Here is a 23,791-nt window from a genome sequence, read left to right as displayed (position 1 = left end):
GAATCATATGCTTTTTTTATACCCTTCTAAGGATTTTTGATTAACAGATTGATTCCCAAATTAATGCCTCTAATGGCTGCATATGTCTTTGGAGGAATTAGGGAACATTTATCCATCTCTCCCACTCCCATACCTACCCATGGTTTTCATGATGTGAACCCTGGTGAATTTCAAGATGATAAATTCTTTATTAAGTATATAAAACAAATACTGAATTAAATGTAAAAGTGCAGGTGAGTCACTAAACATTCAGTTTTTGCTGTTTGTGCTGTAACCTGATGGGGATAAAAGCTTGTTGGTTTTGCACAGGAAGATAGAAGTTAAATTTCTGGTTTTCCTGCTTACTAAAGACTTGATATTTTTAGTGTTCTCCTTTAGAAATGAGGATAAAAATATTACCCTCCCAGGTATTATTATGGATTAAGATGAGAAAATACACAAGGAAGTACTTTATAAATTGTGAAGTCCTATACATATAAAAGATAATGTTTGTGTATAGATATGTATATATCTAGATCTGTATAAATAATCTTTGCATTTCCGTACTTTATTTTAAAGAAGTCCTTTAGTTAAATAAAGTGATTTGGAATAAAATACTTTGTGCTCACAGTAATTTCTTTGACACCACCCACAGACAGTGTGCAGAGAAACTGTGAAGGGAAGAAGCTGACTGGGAGGTTGAGCAGAAATCACAAAAAGCAACGTTGTCCTCCTGACTCTGGAGTACTGAGCCAGTTAGTGTTAGGACTCACTAGTACCTGTACTTGTATTTGCTTTCCTTCATAGGGATACAATAAAAAAAATACTGTATTCTTTCCCCCTAAATTTTCAATGATTTTGTCTGTATAGAATTATTATTATTATTATTAAGAAGTTAGGCTTCAAATATTAAAACAAAGAAATGAATTTGATAGTTTACTTAGAACACTATCTTTATATTAGAATAATGTTTTTTTATGGCATGAATAGTAAATTTTGATTGTTATATTTAACATACCAACTCACATCTATCTTTGTTGCTTCTACTCTCCAAATCATCCCATATAAAGGTTGTATATTACACCAGAATACTTTGGAAAACATGTCCAACAGTTATATAAAAAGGTGGCTATTGTCATTAAAAAGCATTTGTTAAATTTCCATTTTTATCTGTTACTATAAAAGTCAGAGTTCACAATACCTTTTGAATTTTTGTATGCCTCTGAGACTGTGATGAAGGCTGTAAATCTTTTCTTAACATGAACACATATACACAGAAACAGTTTTGCTAATAATTTTTTTCAAAATATGAAACACTTATGCATAAAGGCCATGCTAATCTTCTCTGTATTATTCCAATTTTAGTATATGTGCTACCAAAGCAAGCACTAGTTTTGCTAATAATTTTAAAAGGTGCTCATACTACCTGAAATGCATTTATGGATTCTTCCCATGACTCCAGATTAAGAAAACCCACATAATTGGGAGAATACCTGTAATCCCAGAGGCTCAAGAGGCTGAGGCAGGAGGATTGCAAATTCAGCAACTCAGCAAGGCTCTAGGCTACTTAGCAAGATCCTGTCTCCAAATAAAACATAAAAATGCAGTTCAAAGGTTAAGTGTCTCTGAGTTCAATCTGCAATACCAACCAACCAACCAACAAAAAACCCACTATAAAAAGATGTACTACTTTTTCTCATTGTCTAATTTGAAAATACATTATTCTTACTAGATATTTTTGAAACTCACAGCTAAGATTGTTGTCTAGCAAACAGCATTGTTATTAACAAAGAAAAACTATGTACAGATTCATGGCCTGCAGTGGGTGAGAGGGTAGAGGGGCAGGGGGAGGGAGAGGATATTAGTGCAAGAATGCTCAGTGATTAGGTTAATGCAGCTACTCTTTTACTCAGGGTACTACAGACAGAGATTGGTGAACAAGTCCTTGGAACATGCAAATTAGCATCTATAACTGTTTCTACTCCATATGCTGTCTAAACAGGAGTTACGATGTTTGTTGGATGAGATAGTTTAAGTGGAAAACCACATAATACATTTCAAATTCTTTTGGAAAAATAATACATAGATGTCCTAGCATTTTAGCAGAAGACTAAGTCTTTGAGAATTATTCATGGATTCTATAAGTAGTATTTGTCTATAAGGATATTGATGGTAAAGATATATTGATTTAATGCACCTAAATTTTTGTGTTTATATGGAAGTCTATTTAATAGGATTACAGTTCATCTTTCCTATTCCACATTTGTTATTACCATTTTCTATGTTGCTTGGCCTTGAGAGCAAGATGGAGTAAACAGGAATATAGATGAGGGTCTCACAGGAGTAGAGCTGAGTGTTTTTTACCCAAGCATGAGTGGGTAAAAGGTGGTTTACCTTCACTATTCAAAGGGAAAAAGGGGTGATCTGACATTGGTTCCAGTTGGTTTACTTGGGAAAGTGAAAATTTTGTCCCACTAAAGGCAAAACTTATACAGGTGAACTCAGAAGTGAAAAAGAAGAGGAGGAAAGAGTAGAATGCTTTAAATTGAAGTTTGACTTGCCTACTATCAAGTGTGTACACCATTTTGTAACAGATTTTTCTAAAAGTGTGCAAATAATTTCATTGGCAACTGAAAGAAATGAATTAAATCAGCAAGGAATGGTTTATTATCTAACACAGGAAATACTACAAAAAATAGTTTTCACAAGGTTGAGATGAAAATGGTACACATGATCTGCATACGAGATAATGAGAGTTGATACAACAGTTTTGGATAGCAGTTTGGCTGCTTGTGACAACTTATTCACATTCTTGGATTCATTTCTGGAATTTACTTTAAACTAGTAACTTGAAGAACAAAAATTGTTTATTATGGTATTGTTTATAATGTTAAAAAAGAAATACAGTTAATGTACAACGCTAGAAGAATGTTTAATTACAGAATTCTGAAATATCAAATACTTAATGGATGCAAATAGAAAAGTGTCAACAACTGTAACAATGTGGAAAATTTTTTTTTTAGATTTGGAATATGTCTATTTAGATATTTTTCTTAAATAGCATATTTATATTTTATAGAAAAATAGAGAAAATTTTCCAACCAAAAGTGAAGGAGAAAGAAAAGTAATTTTGATAAAAGAGAGGAAATCTCAGCAGTGCATGTACTTCTTCTGTAGCATAGGTACCTGGGGAATATCTGTTCCTAGGGACAAAGCCAGTAAGACTATAGGAAAATGAAAAGCAGTTTGTACTCTTCATTTCCATGTGTCTGAAATTTAGATATCTGTAATCACCATCATTTTGTTTGATAATGAAGACTTTAAATGGTCTTCTAGTTTCATGCTCTTATGAATTTTGTGTATTAAATATTGAATTAATTAGAAATTTAGTTATGGGATAGGAAGCATATTTTCACTCCCAGTGGAGAGCTGTTGTACCCAAACCATTTATTAAGTAGACCATTCTTAACCCACTGATTTGAAATGCCACCTTGATTATGTAATTTCCATGGGCACATGTGTCTGTCTCTGCACTCTACTTTGGGATCTGTCTCTACATACTGTTCACATTACCTGGGTTTTATTCTATATTTTGCTATGTCATAGGGCAAGCTTTGAGCACTTCATTCACAGCCTAAATATTATTCTATCTCAAACTTTTGTTTCTATTCTTATGTATTTACTCTTCCAAATAAACTTTAAAACAAGCTTATTCTGGAGTTTTGATTTTGATTGGTGCATATTACAATTATAAATTAATTTTAGAGATGATTTTTCTTAGTATGTCTCTTCTTGTGTCTAGAAGTTTCAGTGAAGTATTTCAGAGATTGCATTTAGAATGTAATTGATAGAAAGGTGATAACACATTTCGGTTACCTCTGTTCAGATATGGAGTGATTCTGATGTTGATGCTAACAAATTAGGAAAGTTTGTCATTTTCAATTGCCCAAAGCAGAGAATGCAATTGAATCCTGATGGGAAAGTGAAAGAGGTACCCTGGAATCTGTAAGTTGGAATTTGTCTTTATCATGTATGAAACAAGTGGCCTTTTAAGAAGAGCAGCTGATTTTCAGGGGCCACCGTGATTAGAAAGACCCCAGTCTTAGCCAAAATCTGGTACCTGTGGCTGATTATTCACACTGCTCTGATTGCTCAGCATATTCTTTCCATGTTTCTGAGATCCTCCAGGGAGCTTCATGTACAGTCCACCTTCTACAAGCCATATGAATGGCCTTTCCTGAAAGTAGATGTTCTTGTTCTACCATCTTCATGTTTTTCTCTGGCTTCCTCTCCTGACTCCCTTTCTATCTCATGGGCTACCTCTGTTGGTTTCTGTATCATCTCCTTTCCTTCCCCTCCCATAGTATCTTTGTCTTTCTGGTGTCCTTGTGATTATTAAAAAGGGACTCCTTTTATTGCTGATATAAGACTTAGTGCTAGGACTTGTGGGCATCTCTCTTTAATGGGCCTGTCTCACTTCTGGCATGAGTGTTATTTATCTTCTTTCCTGACATAAGCATGATGTGGTTCTTGAAACAGGGCTACCATGAAGTGCAAGACCATACTGTTAGGGGACATACTGCATTAGAAAAGGGTTATAATTAAATGCTTTGCTAAGTGGTAGTCCTTGTTCACCCAACCAAGCAAAATAGTAATATGACCACTGTTTGGAATAGATGTAGATTAGATATTCTTGTGATCTGAGTAAATCTTTGATCTATTTATACAATCTATTTTCTATTAAAAAAAAAAGAACATGAAGAGGTCAGGTCAGATTCTGTCCATGGATTATTAACAATCCCTTTAGTAACCAAGAACATGACTATAGCAATTAGTTCTTCCTTTTTTAGGAAATGGAATTTCATCTCAGTTTCCTGTCGCTCATGTTAGATATTTGTTATTGTTTTTTTTTCCTTTTCAGATCTCCTTCCTGAACTTTTTTTTGAAGCTATTGTATGATAGACTTTTCTTGTTGTGTTACTTTCTTTCACTTGTGTTTGTGCATGCATGCCCTATGCAGACAAAAGACAATTCAAAATTGTGAACTGGTGATGTTTTTTTTTCAGAACTCCACAATTGGTGTTCACCCCAAGTTATAATTTCAGATAACTTTATGTATGTTGGATGGATTCAAACCACTATGAAAACATATCTTTTTTTATTTAAAAAAATTTTAGATTAAATAACAGTGTGGCAACTGAAAGGAGGAGCCCTGCACAAATCTTGCTTTTGTTCCTGATTCACCTGATTCTTAGCTTCCTACAGTGTCATGCTGTTATATAGACTGTCAGTCTGATACCCATCAAAGGCAAACAGATGTCCAGGAGACTGCATAGGTGTTTCTCTGCTCAGTTCTCTTTCCTATCTCAGGGTGAGAATCTCCTGGAGGATGGGTTTGGTTTGCTCTGGTTGAGCACACAGAAGCCCAGATGCTTCTCCACACTGGGCGAGCTCTGGAGGCCCTCCAAGGTGGGTGACCTTTCCAGCCCCCACTTTCCACTTCCTTGCCACTCCCAAGGGCTGGGTGGAATGCTCCCTCTCCCTGGAGGCCCCACTCCACACTGCCTTTTTGTGTTTGGGGTAGGGAGTGTTATGAATCCTTCTAAGTCTCCTGGGATGATCTGGTGGGCTTGTCCATCACTGCATCCCACCGGGGCACAGCTCTGCTGATTTAGCACCATGCCCAAAGCACTGCAGGATTATATACTCAAGACTGCTAGCTGCCACCTCAGTTCCTTTGGACATTTGTCCTCAGATTGTGCCTCCATGGGACAGGGTGCTTTGCAGGCTTTGTGCCAACCAGGAGCTCTTGAGAGAAACTGTAAGGCCAGGTTGGTTGAGAAAGGGGACTTGGAAATCCCTTCGAGAAGATAAATAGCAAATGGAACTGGCATATCAAGTGTGGGAGCCACTTGTCCTGTTTGTTTGGCAACGTTTGTGAACATTGAAGGTTCCTACCACCGACAAGGCAAAGCCAGGGCTAATGATAATTATCATGAACCTTTGTACTAATAGTGGCATTTCAGGTACAGGATGAAAATTAACACAAGCAATGATGTTTGGCAGGTAAGAGTTCAAAGTAAAAGACAATGAAATATCACATTCCCACATCTAGTAAATTAAAAAAAAATTCTTCCCTATGTCCTGAACTTCTTTAACTTTCCTGAACAGACCAGCTCTTACCCCCATTCCAAATATAACAGGAAGCATCTTCCCCAATGTCACAAAATATTGTTGTTGGAAAGGTGGATTCATGATATTTGAGCTTACTCACATGAAGTGAATATAACAAATGACAATGTTTTGGATGTGCGCCCTTTTGTTGTGGTTTCTTAGAGCCAGGACAAGGAAGTGTAATGATGCCCCAACTTATTTATCTTTCAGGGGCAGATGACAGTCTATGCAAAGTTTGGCAAAAATGTTTATCTTCCCGAAGATGCTGAGTTTTACTTTATTTATGATGGATCCCATCAGAGACACATTGTGATCGCAGAGCGCATCGAGGATAACATTCTCCAATCCAGAATTCCAGGTGAGCGGCCTTTTTGTTGCATGACTGGCAACTCTGTTAGCAGTCATCTTCCCTCCAGAGTTCTAGGCCGGGAGAAAACCAGAAGGGAAAGGAAAACAGTTCTCTGAGGCTGTGTGTGGGTGTGTACAGACGGTATCATCAGGAAGAAAACTTGCACTGTGTTCTCTCTCATGGGAGGTTTTTTCTGCTTTGTCTGCAGCTACATTAGGAGTCTTGACTTAGTCCTTGACTAACAGGCCCATCCTGCTGGCTGCACCATGCTTTTATGATTGGGTGTACTTTGGATGCAGCCAAACGGAGGAAACACTATACCTTAAGTATCACCTCCTCAAGTCCCAGGGTTCAATGCCAGGGTTGGCTCAGGAAGAACTGGCACTGATGAAGTCTGTCTTCAGCCTCCTTCCTCATTCCCCTTTGTCAGCCTGGCAGCTCCAGGTCCACCTCTCCCCTGCCTTGCTCCCTTTGCTGGCTGGGGTTCTGTATCCATTCAGAAGTCTCCTCAATGATCTTCAGAATTCTCCTCAATGATCTTAGGCTCCAGAACTTTCTTTCCCCACCATCAAAGTGTTCCCTTTTTGAAACCTGTTATTCTCCTTCAAATGCCCTGGTGACATGTGACGAGGTGATATACCTTGCATTAAGAGTAATATATTTTACATAATAAAAATTAAATTAATATATCTTATTTATTTTATATAGAGTTAATCTGGTATTATGAACTAACAACCCTTATCAGATATATTTGTTTTGCATTTTCAATATGATGTAGCTTATGCATCTATCAAGCTTTAATCTAAAGGTAGAATTTAAATGTCATCACCTGCAGAACAGGTAATAGTTTTTTTTTCCATTATTTTGCTGATTTTTTTTTCCTTAAACATGGGCCTTTTAGGCCCTCTCAAGTTGTAGCATATACATGATCTTCAATTTTTCTTATAGGTAAGATTGGCCTCATTCTTTTGATTTATTTATTATTTTTTTAGTTGTAGGTGGACACAATACCTTTATTTTACTTATTTATTTTTAGGTGGTGCTGAAGATCAAACCCAGTGCCTCACATATGCTAGGCAAGTGCTCTACCACTGAGCTAAAGCCCCAGCCCCTGGCCTTATTCTTAAAGAAAATATGTTCCTAAGCACTTATGTAGTATATCAGCTGCATGTGGAACTAGGTTTTGTAGAGAATATGCAAACAACACAGATACAGTGAAAATTGTAGAGAAGTATGAATACTTTTCAATCCTGCCTGGTCTTAGTCATTGAAGACCATCTCTGCGACTGTGGGCAATATTAAGCACTTTCCTCTCTGGCCCCAGTAACCTTCGTCCTTACAAGAAAAAAAAAAATCAAACTTAATTAGTGGCACATAGTTACTTTGCCTGTTGGTCCTTTTTCTCTCTGTCTTTGTGCTCTGGTATTTACATTGATGTCTTTCTTACCTTTAGTTTCCTCCCTTTTTTCTTAGCTTTCTCTTTTATTAAGCCTCTTATAGAGAAAAAATAGAAATGATTAACAAAAATGCCTCTCCCAATATCAAAACTTTCCGTTTTGTCTTTTTCTTTGCTTACATGTAGGGGCAATTCTCCTTCCCCTCCTGTCTTAAAGAAAGTCTTTCTGATCATATTGTGGCCTCCTTAAAGTAAGGGTCCTTAACTTCATTTTAAGATTCCCTAGAAGTGAGCAGTCTTTATTTCTGATCCCTACATTTAGCTGGCTACAGGTTTATCAGGGTAACCTTCAGAAACATGGAAAATAGGTTTCTGTAGTATATATTGGATATTTGCAGTCTAGTGGCGGTGGGTACATTCTATACCTCCGCTTTTAAAGGGTTAGTGTGAGGCTGTAAGTAACTCTCTAGTAAACTTCAGATACTCTTGATCCTGGAGTCCTGGTAGAATAGCATCTGGGGAAAGCTTTGCAGAATAAGGCAGAGGCATTTGCTTGGGGACAGGAGGGCCTCATGGGCCAGTGGTAGCTGAATGGCTTGTGTGTCAGCCGTAATTATCATGGTTACAGTGGTTTGCTGCTGTTAATTCCTGGAAAATCTGCCAAAGTCAACAGAAAAATATATTTGAGTAGGAGTTCACCAACTTTGGCAAAAGTTGAGAGTGAGGCAAAGAAGAGGAGTATAAGGAGGGGCTTGGTAACTACCCCTACCAGTATTAAGAGCTGAGAAGACAGTTATCAGAGGATCAGAGGAGCTATTATCAGAAGTCAAGGGGAAGGCACTAAAGAACATACATATACTTTTGTTGAATATGTTCATATCAATGTGTGCATGTGTTTTAGTATTCTTTTCTTGTTTTTTTTTGTACTGGGGATTAAACTCAGGGGGGTTTATCTACTGAGCCACATCCTCAGCCCTTTTTTGTGTTTTTAATTTAGAGTGATCTTGATCGCTAAGTTGCTTAGGGTCTTGCTAAATTGCTGAGGCTGGCTTTAAACTTGCAATTCTCCTTCCTTACCCTCCTGAGTCACTGGGATTACAGGTGTGCACTACCACACTTGGGCTGTTTAGTATTGTTCACCCTTCCCAACTCACATTCAAAGGAGTGCCATGGAATTAGGATGAATGTGTGTAATTTTGTGATGCTATCTTACAAAATTCTCACCTAAATAAATAGGTAAAAATATACGATGCTGGAGGAAATGTCAGAGAGGAAAAAAGCTGATGTAGCTGGATGTGTGCAGTTTAATGGGAGTGGGTGCATTTAAGGTGGCAGACTTGAACTCAGGGGCTGGGATGGAGATAAGAGGTGAAGACAGGCAAATAACTGTGCTTGGTCATGAGAGAAGAATAGACCCTAAGCTCATAAAAGAGAGCTTTAAAATCAGTAGTCACTAAAAGAGGACGGTGTCAGCTTTAACTTGACTGCCACACAGGTGTGGCAGTGTTTAAAGACTGGCAGGCCCTCTCCTCCGTTCTGCCTGTCCTCCTGCCAGTGCTGCTGAGCTAGCTTGAGGCCACTGGGAAAGTCTTCTGCAGACTTGGGCTGAGCTGTTCACTGTCTTGTCGTTCAGGCCACCGGCTTCAGGAGACGGTGACGGTGTCTGTGTGCCTCTGCTCAGAAGGCTACTCCCCGGTGACCATGGGCTCTGGCTCAGTGACCTACGTGGACAACATGGCCTGCAGGCTGGCCCGATTGCTGGTTACCCAGGCTGATCGCCTCACAGCCTGTAGCCACCAGAGCCTGCTCACCCCATTTGCCCTGACGGTGGCAGCACTACCTGCTTTGGATGAGGAGCTGGTACTGGCTCTGACCCAGCTGGAGCTACCTGCGGGTTGGACTGTGTTGGGAAGTTCTTCACTTGAAGGTGGGTCTTCCTCAGAAGATTCAGCTGTGCACACTTTATGTTAAATTGAGAATGTGTCTTATTTACATTAGTTGTCTGTCTTTCTGGGTGGGTTTTTGTGTGCATCTTTTTTTGAGCCTTGCTCTGATTTGGCTGGGTTCCCTGAGGCCCTGAGCCACTCATCTCGGGATGATTGATGTGGCTGTGTCCTCCAGGTTGTTGGGGAGGGGGAGGTGAGGGGGATGGGATGGGACTCAATGGGATGGGACTGTTTCTTTATGGCAGGTTCTTGAAGCCAGCTGCTTTGGGTTGTGGCTCCACTTCCCTTGGCAGGTTTTCTTGTTGTGAAAAGAGGACATTTCTGACTTGTTTTCAAATAGAAAACAAGGAAAAAACAAAAACAAAAATACCTCCATGAAGGAGGGACACTAATGCCTTTAGAAGAAATGTGGTCATAAAAAGAAATTTCATCGATGAGTTGACATCCTTAGACATGTCCGTGTCTCCAAGAACATTTGTACTATATTTGTACTCAACTTTTTAATTGACATAATTGTTTCTATTTATGGGGTACAGTGTGGTAATTACATACATGGATACCAGGTGTATTGACCAAATCAAGGTAATTAGCATTTCCATTTCCTTAGGCACTGATCATTTTTTTTTGTACTATGTTTTTACTAATTTTTGGAGTTACTAAACTCTCTTAATACCAACTATTTGGAGTGTGCACGCGAGCAGAGCTGTAGATGTTATTAGTCCCAAACTAGGCACACAGCTAAGCTGTTTAATGGATGCCTCTGATGGTGGCTACAAATTACATAATTTTATTGAAAACACAGAAGTGTTGTTTTTATTAAACACAACATATATTATTTTTGCTTTTTACTATTCTTCCCATGATTTTAGCTTTGTGGTTAAAATCTTTGTGATGCTTTTTTAAAGAATTTCTGCTTCCTGATAAATGCTAGTTAGGGGTCGCAAGTTGGCTTAAATTTGAACATGGATAAGATTTAATGCACTACTCTAGGTAAAAGGGTATGATTTTTGTAAACAGGGTTGTAGGGCTATAAGCCACAACTCGAGAGGTAATTTTTTTTTTTTAATCTTTCTATTGGAAGTCTCCTGGGCACTCAAGGATGTTTCTTATTTTTGAAGGCCTTAGATGAGAGAAGCCAAAGTGTTGTGCAACACTGGGCCTTGCCTGGATCCTTGTGCTCCACTTTGCTGTGAGATGTCTGATTGATGTGTACAAAGGGGTGGCTCCCTGAAGGTGTGGGCTTGTGTCTGTTCTGCTCTTTATTATCCCCAAGGTCCTAGAGAGGGGACGTGATATATGTGGAGGAATTGCACATATACCTTCTTGAAGGTCTCAGAATAAACTCTTCTATATGTGCATGGCATGTTTGTTATGTAGTAAATAATGTGTTATATATATTGATATATTGTTATACATATGATTTATATATGAAATATTTTAATATGCCTTATATACACAATATTTTCTGGCTAAGAAACTTTATTTTCTTAAGCTTCTTGGATTTTTAAAACCTTTCTAACTAGAATATTGGATAGTGTTTTATGTTTTCCAAAGCGCATCCATTTTGACAAAGACAGAAAGCACTGGGATTCTCTACCTGTCACTGTGCTCAAACTCATGAGTGAAGAGCATCTGTGTTAGTCTGTTTTTTGTAACTGTGACTAAAATACCTGACAACAACATCCTAGAGTCGGAAAAGTTTATTTTGGCTAATAGTTTTAGGGGTCTTAGTCCATAGTTGGTTGACTCCACTGCTCTGGGACCAAGGTAAGGTGGAAGGGAAATGGCAGAGGAAGACTACTTAGCTCATGTCAGCCAGGAATCAGAAAGAGAGCATGCAAGAAGCCGGAGAGAAAATATATAATTTCTTACACACACACCTGGTGACAAACCTCCTGCAACCATGCCCCAGCTGTCATCCAAATTATTAATCCATCCAGTGGATCAATCCTCTAGATTAGTTTATATCTCTTGCAGTCAAATCATTTCATCTCCTGTATTAGCACAGGAGTTTTAGGGGGACACCTCATATCCAAACCATAACAGCATCAAAGCTTCAAGGGGGCAGAGCTACCATCACAGGCTCCTACCAGCAACCCTATCAGCATAGCAGTGGGGTGTCTGCAGTGATTCAGTCAGTGTCTCTGCAAAATTGCAAATTGTTAAAGATCATGGAACTTCATAACTTCACATGAATAGCTTAAACTAAGTGATTCCAAAATGGAATTCAAGTTACTCATTTGCTATATTCGTTTTTCATGTCAAAATTTAGAAATTAAAGATATTATAACATTTAACATGTGCATTGACAATAGTATGTACACACAATTCTCCATGTTGGGTGTGGATGCTCATGGTTATTTCTGATAGAGAGTCATGAAATGAGTTTGGAGACACTGAGTTGTTAAAAGCAATCTTACTGCCATTTTCATGGATTTTTAGAGATGCATTCTTAATTACCATGCCTCTGCCTTTCATGATCTTTGATTTATCCATATCCTTGTATCAGACATGTATATGTCACCAAGAGGCGCTTTCTGGCCCTTTCACCAGTATTTATTTGGACAGATATATTTTCATGAGGGAAAAACTGAAGCCATTCTTTTTCATGGTGAGACATTGTATTGTATAGAAAAACAATTCTACTGTCATAGTTAATAAAAGTGCTCTGGAGCCAGGTTTAAGTCCTAAATGTGTTGCTTCCTGGCTATGAGACTTGGAAAGTTACTTTAGTTCTGGTGCCACAAATTTTTAATTTCTAAAATAAGGCACAATAGTATCCAAACTGATTTGCTTATTCTTGTGATTATACTAGATGATATATGGTGAAGTCTGTAGAACCATGTCTAAACATAAAAGTTTGTACTAAAAGTTGGTTTTCTTATGCTTATGTGAATGGACTTCCATATATAGGTAGTATATTTTATATATATGTGCATGTATATGCATAGAATGGAAATTATAACTGTTTTGAGCCAGTTGAAGATCCAGCCAAAGGATAAAATCCTACTATTATAAACAATTACTAAACATTTCTAGGAACTTTTCTAGATTTTCTCTAGCATCAGCATATAGTACCTGATGTTACACTTCCTGCAGCCTAGACTTGCAGAAGGGCTTCTCCATAACTCACTGTCAAAGGACAGACTAACACCATGTTTTTAGCTAAGTTTTACTCTGAGGTTTGTGACTGTCCTAGGGGATTTTATTCAGTCTGCCATAGGCTTAAATTTCTGTATCTACAGTTCTGTTATGTGTGTAAGTTATGGATCATATATAGATAATGTCCAATGTTAGATTGGGGGGCCTTAATGGATGCATTTATCAGGATACTTTTGTCAAAATTATTCCAGTTTTTTATATATGCATTTTTTAATTAATTATTTTAATTAGGTATATATTACAACAGAATGCATTCTGATTCATTTTACACAATTGCATCCCAAAAATTATTCCAGTTTTTAAAAAGCAAATTGGGCATTTGGACAAATAATTCAAATATCAATTCTTCTATGTTAATTTTAATTTTTAACTTCAGAAATTCTATTATATACTAGGTGGGTGGGGGACCTGGAGTTTTTGTTGCATTGACTGAAACTTAATTGGACATAAATTACTCATTTTATAGTTGGGAATCAACAAGAACACTAGGTGAAGGCCTCATAGAGATGTCCTGTGGCAGCAGGGTTATGTCAGGTTATGATGCACGTGTGACTTCAGGGGACATGTTTTAACTTATTGCCTATTCAAATCCATTTGGTAGGGTAGTACTAATTTTGAACTATTTTAGATTTGTTCTTTATTATTTTTAACTCTCAATTTAGAGTTTTGATCTAACTGGTTTAGGATCTCTTACATACTCAGATTTTTTTTCCCCAGCACACGTATTTTATTGGTTTTGGTTGTCTTTGAAGTAGATAAATTATAATAATGAATTGAGAATTAAATTGAGGGATGGGATCTGCTGGAATTGATAGTGGTGATGGCATCAGACATGGAAAACAGTTTCTTTCCTAATAATTATTTCTTTTTTAAAACTCCATTTTCCATTGATACATAGAAATATAAAAATTGTGCATATTAATGGAGTACCATGTGATATTTTGATGCATGTATATATTGGGTAGTATTTAAGTTGAGCTAAACATATTTAATTCCTCAAATATCATTTCTTTTTGGTGAAAACTTTCAACATCCTTTTATCTAGCTTATTGAAATGTATAACACATTACTGTCATCTATAGTCACTACAGTACAATAGCACACTATAACATAGTACCCACTGATGAACAATTTCCCTCCTTGCTGTCCTCTGGTAGCCACTAGTCTACTCTCAACTTCTATGAGATCAATGTTCTTAGATTCCACATGTGAGTGAAATCATATGGTATTTGTCTTTCTGTGCCTGGCTTATTTCATTTAACATAATGATCTCTAGTTCCATTTATGTTGCTGTAACTGGCAGGATTTTCTTTTTATGCTTGAAAAGTATTCCATTGTGTATAGGTACCACATTTTTTCTTTTCCCATTCATCAGTGAATAGGATTGATTAATTTCTTGGTTATTGTGAATACTGCTGCAATGAACATGGTGCTGCAGATGTCTCTTTGGCATAATGATTTCCTTTCTCTTGGATATATACCGAGTCGTGGGATTGCTTGATCATATGGTAGTTCTGTTTTAATTTTTCGGGGGAATCACTATACTATTCAGTAATTATTAGTACTTATCCAAAAACAGTTTGAAATCTTCACTGTTCACTCTTATAAAAATTATGTGTGTTGTTCATTTATTTATGATTTCCTTAGGTATAAATAGATATTGCTGGATGAATATGAATTAATTTTGATAATGGCTTTGTCTCTCTTACGAGACAAACTCTTTTGAGTTTGATTAAAGTCTTACTGTGAAGCATACTGTAATTCCCTTGTATGTTATGATAAATCTCTCATTTCTTTTTTTCCTCTTAGTCATTGAGAGTTATCGGGAAGTCCAGGATCCTGGAGAAGGGCCAGAATCTGAGTGGAGCATTGTGTCCCATAAAGAAAAGCAGAGCCTCCTCTTGGCCTGCGTTTTACCCGTCATTAGTCATAAGGCAACTTCATTATGCCTACGAGGGAAGGAAATATCCCAGGTTTTATTTAATTTTAGGCCATCCATAAAACTGGGTTTCTGTTTCATAAAATTAAGCCCATTCCTTCTGTGCAATAGCTTTCATGACAGAAAACTGGCAGGGTCTCAGAGGCTCTCAATTATAGTAAAATATTGAGAAGTAATATAATTACCCCATGAAATTTCACAATTTATCTATTTTGTTTTGGGTTCTTTGCTTCATTTTGGACAGAAATTTTTTCTCAGAGATTGGCATAATGTTGACAATTAGGTTAACTGGTATTAAATATTCTAACGTTTCACATGTTGATACTTACATGACTTTGGACTTGAAAGCCTTCCCTTCCTGTTCAACCACACGATTTCCTTGTATTTGTGCTCCCAAGAGCTTGTAAGGCCTTCCCAGGGGTTTCGGGTGGGGCTGCTGTGAGGGCAGAAGACCCAGGGGGCTACATATGCCATCTCAAGGCTGATGGCATTACCCTGTGAACTTAGAGACTTTTCTCACAGCCTAAAGAGAGGTAGAGCTTGTCCTGGCCATGCTTTCTGATTAAAGAGTGAAAAAAGGCATATAAAAATGTCACATAGTCACATGTATTTATACTTACAAACTTGTGTATAGCAAATTCAAGATTTTTTTTTCCAGAGTAGATTTTAATTCTACAAGTGAATTTGGATTTCTGCAGTTGACTAGGTGCAACTATTTCTTGTGATCAGAGGTCTTCACATAGGCCTTCTTGTATTTGTTATGGAGCACATGTGATTCTTGGTTATACCAACCAAAAAAAAAACATAACAAAGCTTGGTTTTGTAAAGGTGATGCCAGGAATTGAATCTTATTAAACTCTTATAATAAAACAAAGTTTTATCATTCAGGTTACTTTATTCATTCAACATTCCTCCTGCCTTTGTAAGTGATTCTATGCAGAGAAGGAATTTTTGATGGTAAGGCAGTTGTGCCTTTGCAACCTTTTGACAGGGCTATCTTGGTCTTAAAGTTAAACACAGCTGATGTATTTAGGGAGTTGGCTTCTCATTCTCTGGATATTTGATTGGAGAGCTGTCCCCAAAGAGGAGCAGTTGGTGGAATTGGTAGGATGGGTTAGAGAATTTAATATTTTAATTATTTATTCCAAAGATCAGATTAAGAGTGTGCTCCATAATTTGCAAATAACATCATGATAGATTGAACTTGAATCTAGAAATTAGAATGATTTATTAGTTGCAGAATATATGTTGTAACAAGAAGTTCAAGTAATGTTTGTTTGTGTAAGAACTAGTCACAGCATAATGAATGGGGACTTAAAGGAAAAACAGAAATCCTTGTCATGGACTGCAGGTGTGGTGCACAGTGTGGGTAGCATAGTGTGAGGCTCTTATAAAGAAGATGGCTGGCATGATGCTTTGGGTCTTCATAATTAGCACCCTTTGAAGAACATTGTTTGCCTTTCTATGTTCCACAACTAATGAGAGGAGAAAAAAAAAGAAAAAAGAAATGCAGAGATCAGAAGGATTTCAGAAGAAAGATTTTAAGAGCAAGAGTTATGCAACAACTTTTAGGATGTGCCTTGATTGTTTAGTGTTCGTGTGGGGAATTTAAAGAGCAATTTTGATATGGTTTATTATCTGCAGGAATAGCTACTAAATAAGAATTAGGAGTTTATTATGAAAGACTTAGGGGGAACGGCCAGTTTTATGTGACATCTGCATCTTGCTTCAAGCTGGTCAGAACAATTACCTTCACCCCAGGGACCACAAGAAGGGGAATGTGGGGCCCAGCAGAGTTGACACAGGAGAGTATCTGTTTCTCTTTCTTGGAATAGAGAAAAGAGATCTGTAGCCAATAGAAGTGAGATTTGTTTAACACTAGAGTTTGAGCTGGATTTGTGTTTTTATTCCTGAATATAGCCTGCCAACAGCTGATATAGAAATAAAATAGAGCGAGGCCGAGGAGCAGACCCATAGATAGGCCCCACTTCACTGTTTTCCAAGTCTTATTGACCAGGGAAGGGTGCATTGAGTCATGAGCCTTGCTTGCTGGCCTGCAGACAATGTGACAGGTCAGCTCTGTTATTCTAGCCCAAAGCTTTATACTGGATGGCAACTTTGAAATGACACCAGCTGGAATATCAGTGGGCAGAAAACCCATAAAAGACAGATTTATTTCAAAATATGTGTTTCCAGCTTCTTCTTTTCAGTTTTGAAATTAATGTATAATGGGTAACAACTAATTTCAGGGTGTGTGTGTTTCTCTTGGAAACTGTTACATTTTTTAAGCAATTGTGTGCACATTCATTATTGCTTTCTGGCCTTCTGTCACTTCTGATAGTACCTACTGGGACAAATACCTCCACAACCTTTTTTCTGACATGATAAGCTGGTAATGTCTTCCTGGGTTGCTATAGTAACCCATGAGGTGAATACTAATGGTGGGGAGAATGTTTTTGGAATAGATCCCATGGTAAACTAATAAAATTGTTTCACAATACTTAGCTATGAGTAGGTATGTCATTTGTGACATTTAAAGTCCTTAATTTAAAAATGTTTTCTTTGACTTTTGAGCTTTTAATTTTTTAAAAAATAGGATTTGTGGCAGTGAAGAATGTAATATAGACTTAAATTCCTCCCAAACAGGTGTTTTGCTCCCCTCAAAAATATTAGATTTATTTTTCATCTTTAGTTGGTACCGCTTATTGTGCACCTTCTCTAAGGTACAGCATTTTAAAGAAGAAACAGCAGCTTAAAACTCTTCCTTAAAAAAGCAAGCTTCCTACTTTTGTCTGGCAACAATAGCCCTTCGACTGGAATAGGGAATTACACATTTACTCTCACATCTGGGAAATAGAACATAGGGTTGTATTCAGGTCACTTTTCTCTCCCTCAATTATAATTTTCAAGGAAAAAGAATGTAAATGGGAGCTTTTATTTTTAAACACTCTACCCTATTGTGATTCCCAAAGGACTCGGAGCCACAGACATTTTGAAGCTCTCCTCTGGCCAGCCGTGCCGGCTCCCTGCCTGCTGTCTGCTGGGAGCCCTTCAAATGTGGCAGGATGCACAGGCAGCTTTTGATGGCACACGGGAGGCTAGAATGGAACTTGAAAATGACAGCAGCCACGCAATCTCTTAGCACTTATCTGGAAGGAAAAAGCTAAGAGTTTTGCTGTTTTCATAGATTTCTTAATAGGATTTAGATGTTGGCAGTTGTCCTTGTACTATTTTATTTAAAACACATATGACACATATTTTTTAAAATGACCAATCCAGGAAGGTCAAAAGGCCCATGGTTGAAGGTGAGTGGGAGAGGCCTGGGAGAAGGGTATTGCTAGTCAAAAGTGACGTGGACGCCTAGAGAAATGGGCAGTGTGTTCTGCTGCAAGGACCTCTTTATTTGTCCCTGGTGACCCTTAAAAGACCTTGTGTTGACTCTTAACTGTGAGCCTCCATGATAGAAACCTTGAGAAATCTTCTGTAATCCCTCTCTCTGTTCCTATTGACCTGCTGTCCCTACCCTTCCTGTACTTGTGCTTGTTTTTGCTATGCTGATTTTTTTTTTGAGGGGGGTCGAGAGAGAGAGAGAGAGAGAGAGAGAGAGAGAGAGAGAGAGAGAGAGAGAGAGAGAGAGAGAGAGAGACAGGGGGGGGTGGCGGACAGGCACCAGAGGGCGACACATCAGGCCAACCCTGGAGAAAGGCCTGAACCTGGTTCCTTATGAAGGATGCAGCTCATTCTCCTTTTGCTTATTCCCCACCCCCTCAATTGGTTGATTTATTAACATTCTATCTTTTCTTGCCTGCTTTTAAAATATATTTAGGGCTTTTAATTCCTTTTTTTGTTTAATATTTTTTTAGTTGTCAATGGACCTTTATTTAATTTATTTATATGCTGTACTGAGAATTGGACCCAGGGCCTCACACATGCTAGGCAAGAGCTCTACCACTGAGCCACAATCCCAGTCCCAGCTTTTAGTTCTTGATTAGATTTTTCTCCACAAGTTCTACCTTATTTCATATCTTCCATCTGCAACTTACAGCTGGAGATATGAAATAAGTGTGGTATTAAGTGAATCATTCCATGATTTTTAAAAAAGATGCTTTCCAATTCTTATAGTATGACTCTCCTAGTTTTCCTTTTAAAACTTTAATTTTTATAGTTTTCACTTTTTGCTACTGTTGACTTTAACATATGTTTTCTTTGACAAGTATACTGCCATTGATGCTAACTCAAAGGGAGCCTTTGCATAAGAGAAGGCATAATTGTTAAGAACTTGAATTTTGGAGGTTGAAATGTCTGGGTACAAATCCTTGATGCTCCATTTATTATCTGAGTGGGCTTGGACAATTGCATGATTGTGTCAAGCCTCAGTTTCTGGTCCTATAAAATGAGGATGATGAAAGAACATACATCATGGAATGGCTGTCAGGGTTAAATGAGAGAGAATGTATAGGAAGCACTGAATAAATGTTAGCTCCCTTTAGAAACAAGGAATATACAATCATACCATAGTTATTGGCATCTGGTAAGCATGAAGTACCTGTGGTTGTGGTGGTTCATTTCTTTGCTTTCATTCATGCATCTAGATTTTTGTTTACCTTTTTTCCCAACCTCCCCAGCCAGTGTAAACTGGGTGAGCAGCTCCTTTTGTACTAGTTTCCTGTGTGGTTGATCCTTCTTAATTTCTTCCCCTCCTCTCACCAGAATATCCTTTGCTGACTGTGCCCTGATGCTGAAGGAGGGGATTAATCTCCCAGGGAGGCTATAGTTCATACCCAAAGAATTTGATATCTTAGTCTGGGACCTTGGACATATTTTAGTCAGCTTTTTTCTCTGCTGCAACCAGAAGATCTCATAAGAATTATCTTAGAGGAGGAAAAGTTCATTTGGTGCTCATAGTTTCAGAGGTCTCTGTCCACAGGTGGCTGGCTCCATTGCTCTGGGCCTGAAGTGAGAAAGAACATCAGAGTAAAGTGTGTGCAGGAGGGAATCAGCTCAGAACATGGCAATTGGGAAGCAGAGAAGAGGGAGAGAGAGAGAGTGCGCGAAAGCGAGCAAGTGTGAGTGAATAAGAGAGATATCTCTCTCTGCTCACCAGGAACCAAATATAAACCCCTAAAGTCATGCCCCCACTGACCTACCTCCTCTAGCCACGTTCTAGCTGCCTAGGATTACCACCCCATTAATCCCTATCAGTGGATTCATATACTGATAATGTTATAACTCTTATAATCTGATCTTTTCACCTCGAAATGTTCTTCATCATTTCACACATGAGCTTTTGGGGGACACTTCATATCTAAAGTATAATAGGACACGAGGCTCTGGCATCCAGTCCCAGGGTAGTGAGTAGACCTGGCTCGGCTGTAGATAGGACCCGTTTTCTGGTTGTACTTGAATTCCAGTTAGCGCTGCAGACTTCAACAGGCCAGTTGCAAGACATAATGCGGCCATGCTTTTTCTGCTTGTCAGTAAAACAGTATAACTGCAGGGTATTTTCATTTATTCCCAAACAAACAAAGGGTCTCTGGAGGGTCAATGGGAAGGCATCTGAGAACTTCTGCTCCCCAGTGGCATGAGGGAAGACCAGAAGAGTGCCTGCCTGGTGCACAGTAGGCTATCAGCAAATATCTATTGAAGGAATAGATGGTGGCTGAAATCACAGCCTTGAAGGAATATTAACGAATGAGAGAAAAATGATTGCCCAAGCTGGAAAGGAGGTCTGGAATAATTGCTGCTTAAAAACACCTAATGACTGGCTGCTGCCTGAGGCATGAGATTATAGCATATTTGTTTTAATGGCACATCTGGTATACTGCACTGATGCAATTATAGTGCCTCCCATACAGGGGGCTAGTTCCCTTCAATTATGCTTTTAAATGGCAACCAGAGGAAAACTGTATTCAAACAGACCACATATCTAATAGTGACTGTTTATTGTAATTATTATTTTTTGTATTAAAAAGATCAGATGAGAGTGTACAAATGCTAAGTTCCCCTAACATTGGCTTTCATGGTTCTTGAGGGCCCTGTCCCATATGATATTTTCATTGTGGTCCCCTGACATTCCTGGGTAGCAAGCTGAACAGATATCCCTTCCCTTTTACAGATCAAACAACTTGAAACGTGAGAATTAAATCGTCTCTCCAAAGTGATAGCATGGCAAGTGCCACGCTACAGGTCCAAGTCTTTCAGTCCTTTAATCTGTTCCCTTTCGCACACTGCATGGTTGTAGCTGAACTCCTCAGACTTTGCCCTGATGCTTGCTTTGTCTTGTTCAATCTGGAAATGACTCCAGAATGTGAAGGCCAAAACTTGGACTGCCATTTGGAATTCTAATAAAGACATTAGTGTTTCAACGGGTTTAGTACTAGTTCCACAGCTGAAGGGTAAGTAGCCTGTATGAGATGCCAGATCAGTTTAGTCTTGTTCATTTTTGTCTCGTACATCACAGTGCAAATGTTTTGGAATGCTTGTGTCTGTGATGGGTGTTTTCCCAGATCCTTTTCAGTCAGGGATGGTCATAATCTAAGTGTCTCAAATTCATCTGATGCAGAAAGGAAATCTCAGGGCGTTCAGCCTGCTGCTGTTATGCTTACTTCACTCCTCCTTCTACCTCTTGACTTCAGGATCCAGCTGTGCCTGCTATGCTGGTCTTGGGCCCCTTAGAATGGCCAGTTTCCATCTTATAAATCAATGTGTTTCTATTTGTAATTCCTATACCCTGGACTCATTGACCTCCCATTTTCTGCATGGAAGACTGATTTACGTATGCATATTCCAGAGCCCTGAGCAGACTACATAAAAGGAAGGGGCTGGAAGAATAATCCACTTGTTCTCACAAGGATTCTGAAAGTGTCAAGGATTGTGTGTGGAGCCCATGCCAAATTCATTCTTCTACCTTCCATCCATTTTTTCCCATTGGCTATACTATTTGCCTATCAATTTTGGCATTTTATAAACTTTCAAATTATTATACATGACATAGGTTAACTTAAATTTACCTGTAGATCACTTTTCTTATAAGCCAGATGTTTTTGTTTACAATCTTTGTATATAAGCCTAAAGTTGAAGTTCATCTGTTAGTGATATCAGTAGGCTGAATATTTATTTTGTTTTGAACAAAAGTGAGCCAGCTGCATGCTTCTCAGACAGAGATCATGTCCTTCTTTCTGCACATAGGGCTTGCCACATAGACATGTTCTCATTCAATATTTTTCTCCTGAATGTCTTAGATGCATAAATTGAGACCCTCATGGTATGTGTGACTTTGGGAATCAGAGTAAAACTTATTTTAATGAGATTTTTTTATGAATTAAAAAACTATGCTTAAAAAATTAAATTTATTTTAATTAGTTATCCATGACAATAGAATGCACTTTGATACATCACATATGATGGAGTATAATTTCTCATTCTTCTGGTGTTCATGATGTAGAATCACACTGGTTGTACATGTATATATGTACATAGGATAATAATGTCTGATTCATCCTACTGTTCTCCCTATACCCATATCCCCTTCCCTCCCTTCAGTCCCCTCTATATAATCTAAAATAACTCTTTTCTTCCCTAGTTCCCCCACTGTACATTAGCATCCACATATTAGAGAAAACATTTGGCTTTTGATTTTGGGGAGATTGGCTTATTTCACATAGCATGATATTCTCCAGCTCCATCCCATTTACCAGCAAATGCCATAATTTCATTCTTCTTTAAGGCTGAGTAATATTTCTAATATTGTGTGTGTGTGTGTGTGTGTGTATGTGTGTGTGTACATCACAGTTTCTTTATCCATTCATCTATTGAAGGGCACCTAGATCAGTTCCATAGTTTAACTGTTGTGAATTGAGCTGCTATAAACATTGATGTGGCTTTGTCTCTGTAATATGCTGATTTTAAGTCTTTTGGGTATAAATCAAGAAGTGAGGCAGCTGGGTCAGAGGTGGTTCCATTCCAAGTTTCTGAGGAATCTCCATACCTCTTTCCATAATGGTTGCACCAATTTGCATTTCCACTAGCAATGTATGAATGTACCTTTTTCCCCACATCCTCACCAACATTTATTGTTGTTTGTATTCTTGATAGCTGCCATTCTGACTGGAGTGAGATGAAATATTAGAGTAGTTTTGATTTTCATTTCTCTAATTGCTAAAGATGTTGAACATTTTTTCATATATTTGTTGATTGATTGTATTTTTCTTCTGTGAAGTGTCTATTCAATTCCTTAGCCCATTTATTGATTGCATTGGTTTTTTTGGGGGGAGGGTTAAGTTTTAATATATTCTGAGATTAATGCTCTGTCTGATGTGCATGTGGTAAAGATTTTCTCCCATTTTGTAGGCTTTCTCTCTCTTTATGTTATTATTGTTTCCAAATGTACAAAATAGAAGACAGAGGGACAAACCCACATAAATACTGTTATCTCATATTAGACAAAGCTACATTCACTGGAGAAAAGATAGCCTATTTAACAAATGGTGCTTGAAAATTGGAAATCCACATGTAACAAAATGAAATTAAACCCCTTTCTCTCACCCTGCATGAAACTCAACTCAAAGTGGGATCAAAGACTTAGGCACTAGACCAGACACCCTGTGCCTAATAGAGGAAAAAGTAGGCCCAAATCTTCACCATGTTGGCTTAGGATCTGAATTCCTTAACAAGACTCCTAAAGCACAAGAAGTAAAATTAAGAATCAGAAAATGGGATGGATACAAATTAAAACACTATGTTTTAGTCTCCCCAAAACTTTATTGGATACATTTCAATGGCTGCACTCAGAGATATGAAACATTACTAAGCCCTACAAAATAGAAGTACTTCTGACTTGAGTTTAA

The 23,791-nt window shown here is 38.0% G+C and overlaps 1 protein-coding gene and 1 non-coding gene across 7 annotated transcripts in view; one reads left to right on the top strand and one right to left on the bottom strand.

The window, feature by feature from the left end:
- Arhgef28 (Rho guanine nucleotide exchange factor 28) overlaps positions 1-23,791 on the top strand; it is a 291,621-nt gene that overhangs the window by 105,213 nt on the left and 162,617 nt on the right. For 5 of the 6 annotated variants that reach the window (XM_078043571.1, XM_078043576.1, XM_078043585.1 and 2 more), the window contains exons 3-4: positions 6,364-6,511; positions 9,532-9,825. In XM_078043571.1, the coding sequence (XP_077899697.1) occupies positions 6,364-6,511; positions 9,532-9,825 (442 nt within the window). The remainder of the gene's footprint in view (positions 1-6,363; positions 6,512-9,531; positions 9,826-23,791) is intronic. The other variant, XM_078043579.1, reaches the window with a different exon arrangement.
- Positions 1,259-1,368, bottom strand: LOC120885950 (U6 spliceosomal RNA). Its single transcript, XR_005728743.1, has one exon. It is a non-coding gene; the product is annotated as a U6 spliceosomal RNA (small nuclear RNA).

Source organism: Ictidomys tridecemlineatus, chromosome 1 (assembly GCF_052094955.1).
Source record: "Ictidomys tridecemlineatus isolate mIctTri1 chromosome 1, mIctTri1.hap1, whole genome shotgun sequence".
In the NCBI taxonomy this organism is placed as follows: Eukaryota; Metazoa; Chordata; class Mammalia; order Rodentia; family Sciuridae; genus Ictidomys; species Ictidomys tridecemlineatus.
Note: the sequence above shows the minus strand (reverse complement) of the source record. Positions and strands in the feature narration are given on the sequence as shown.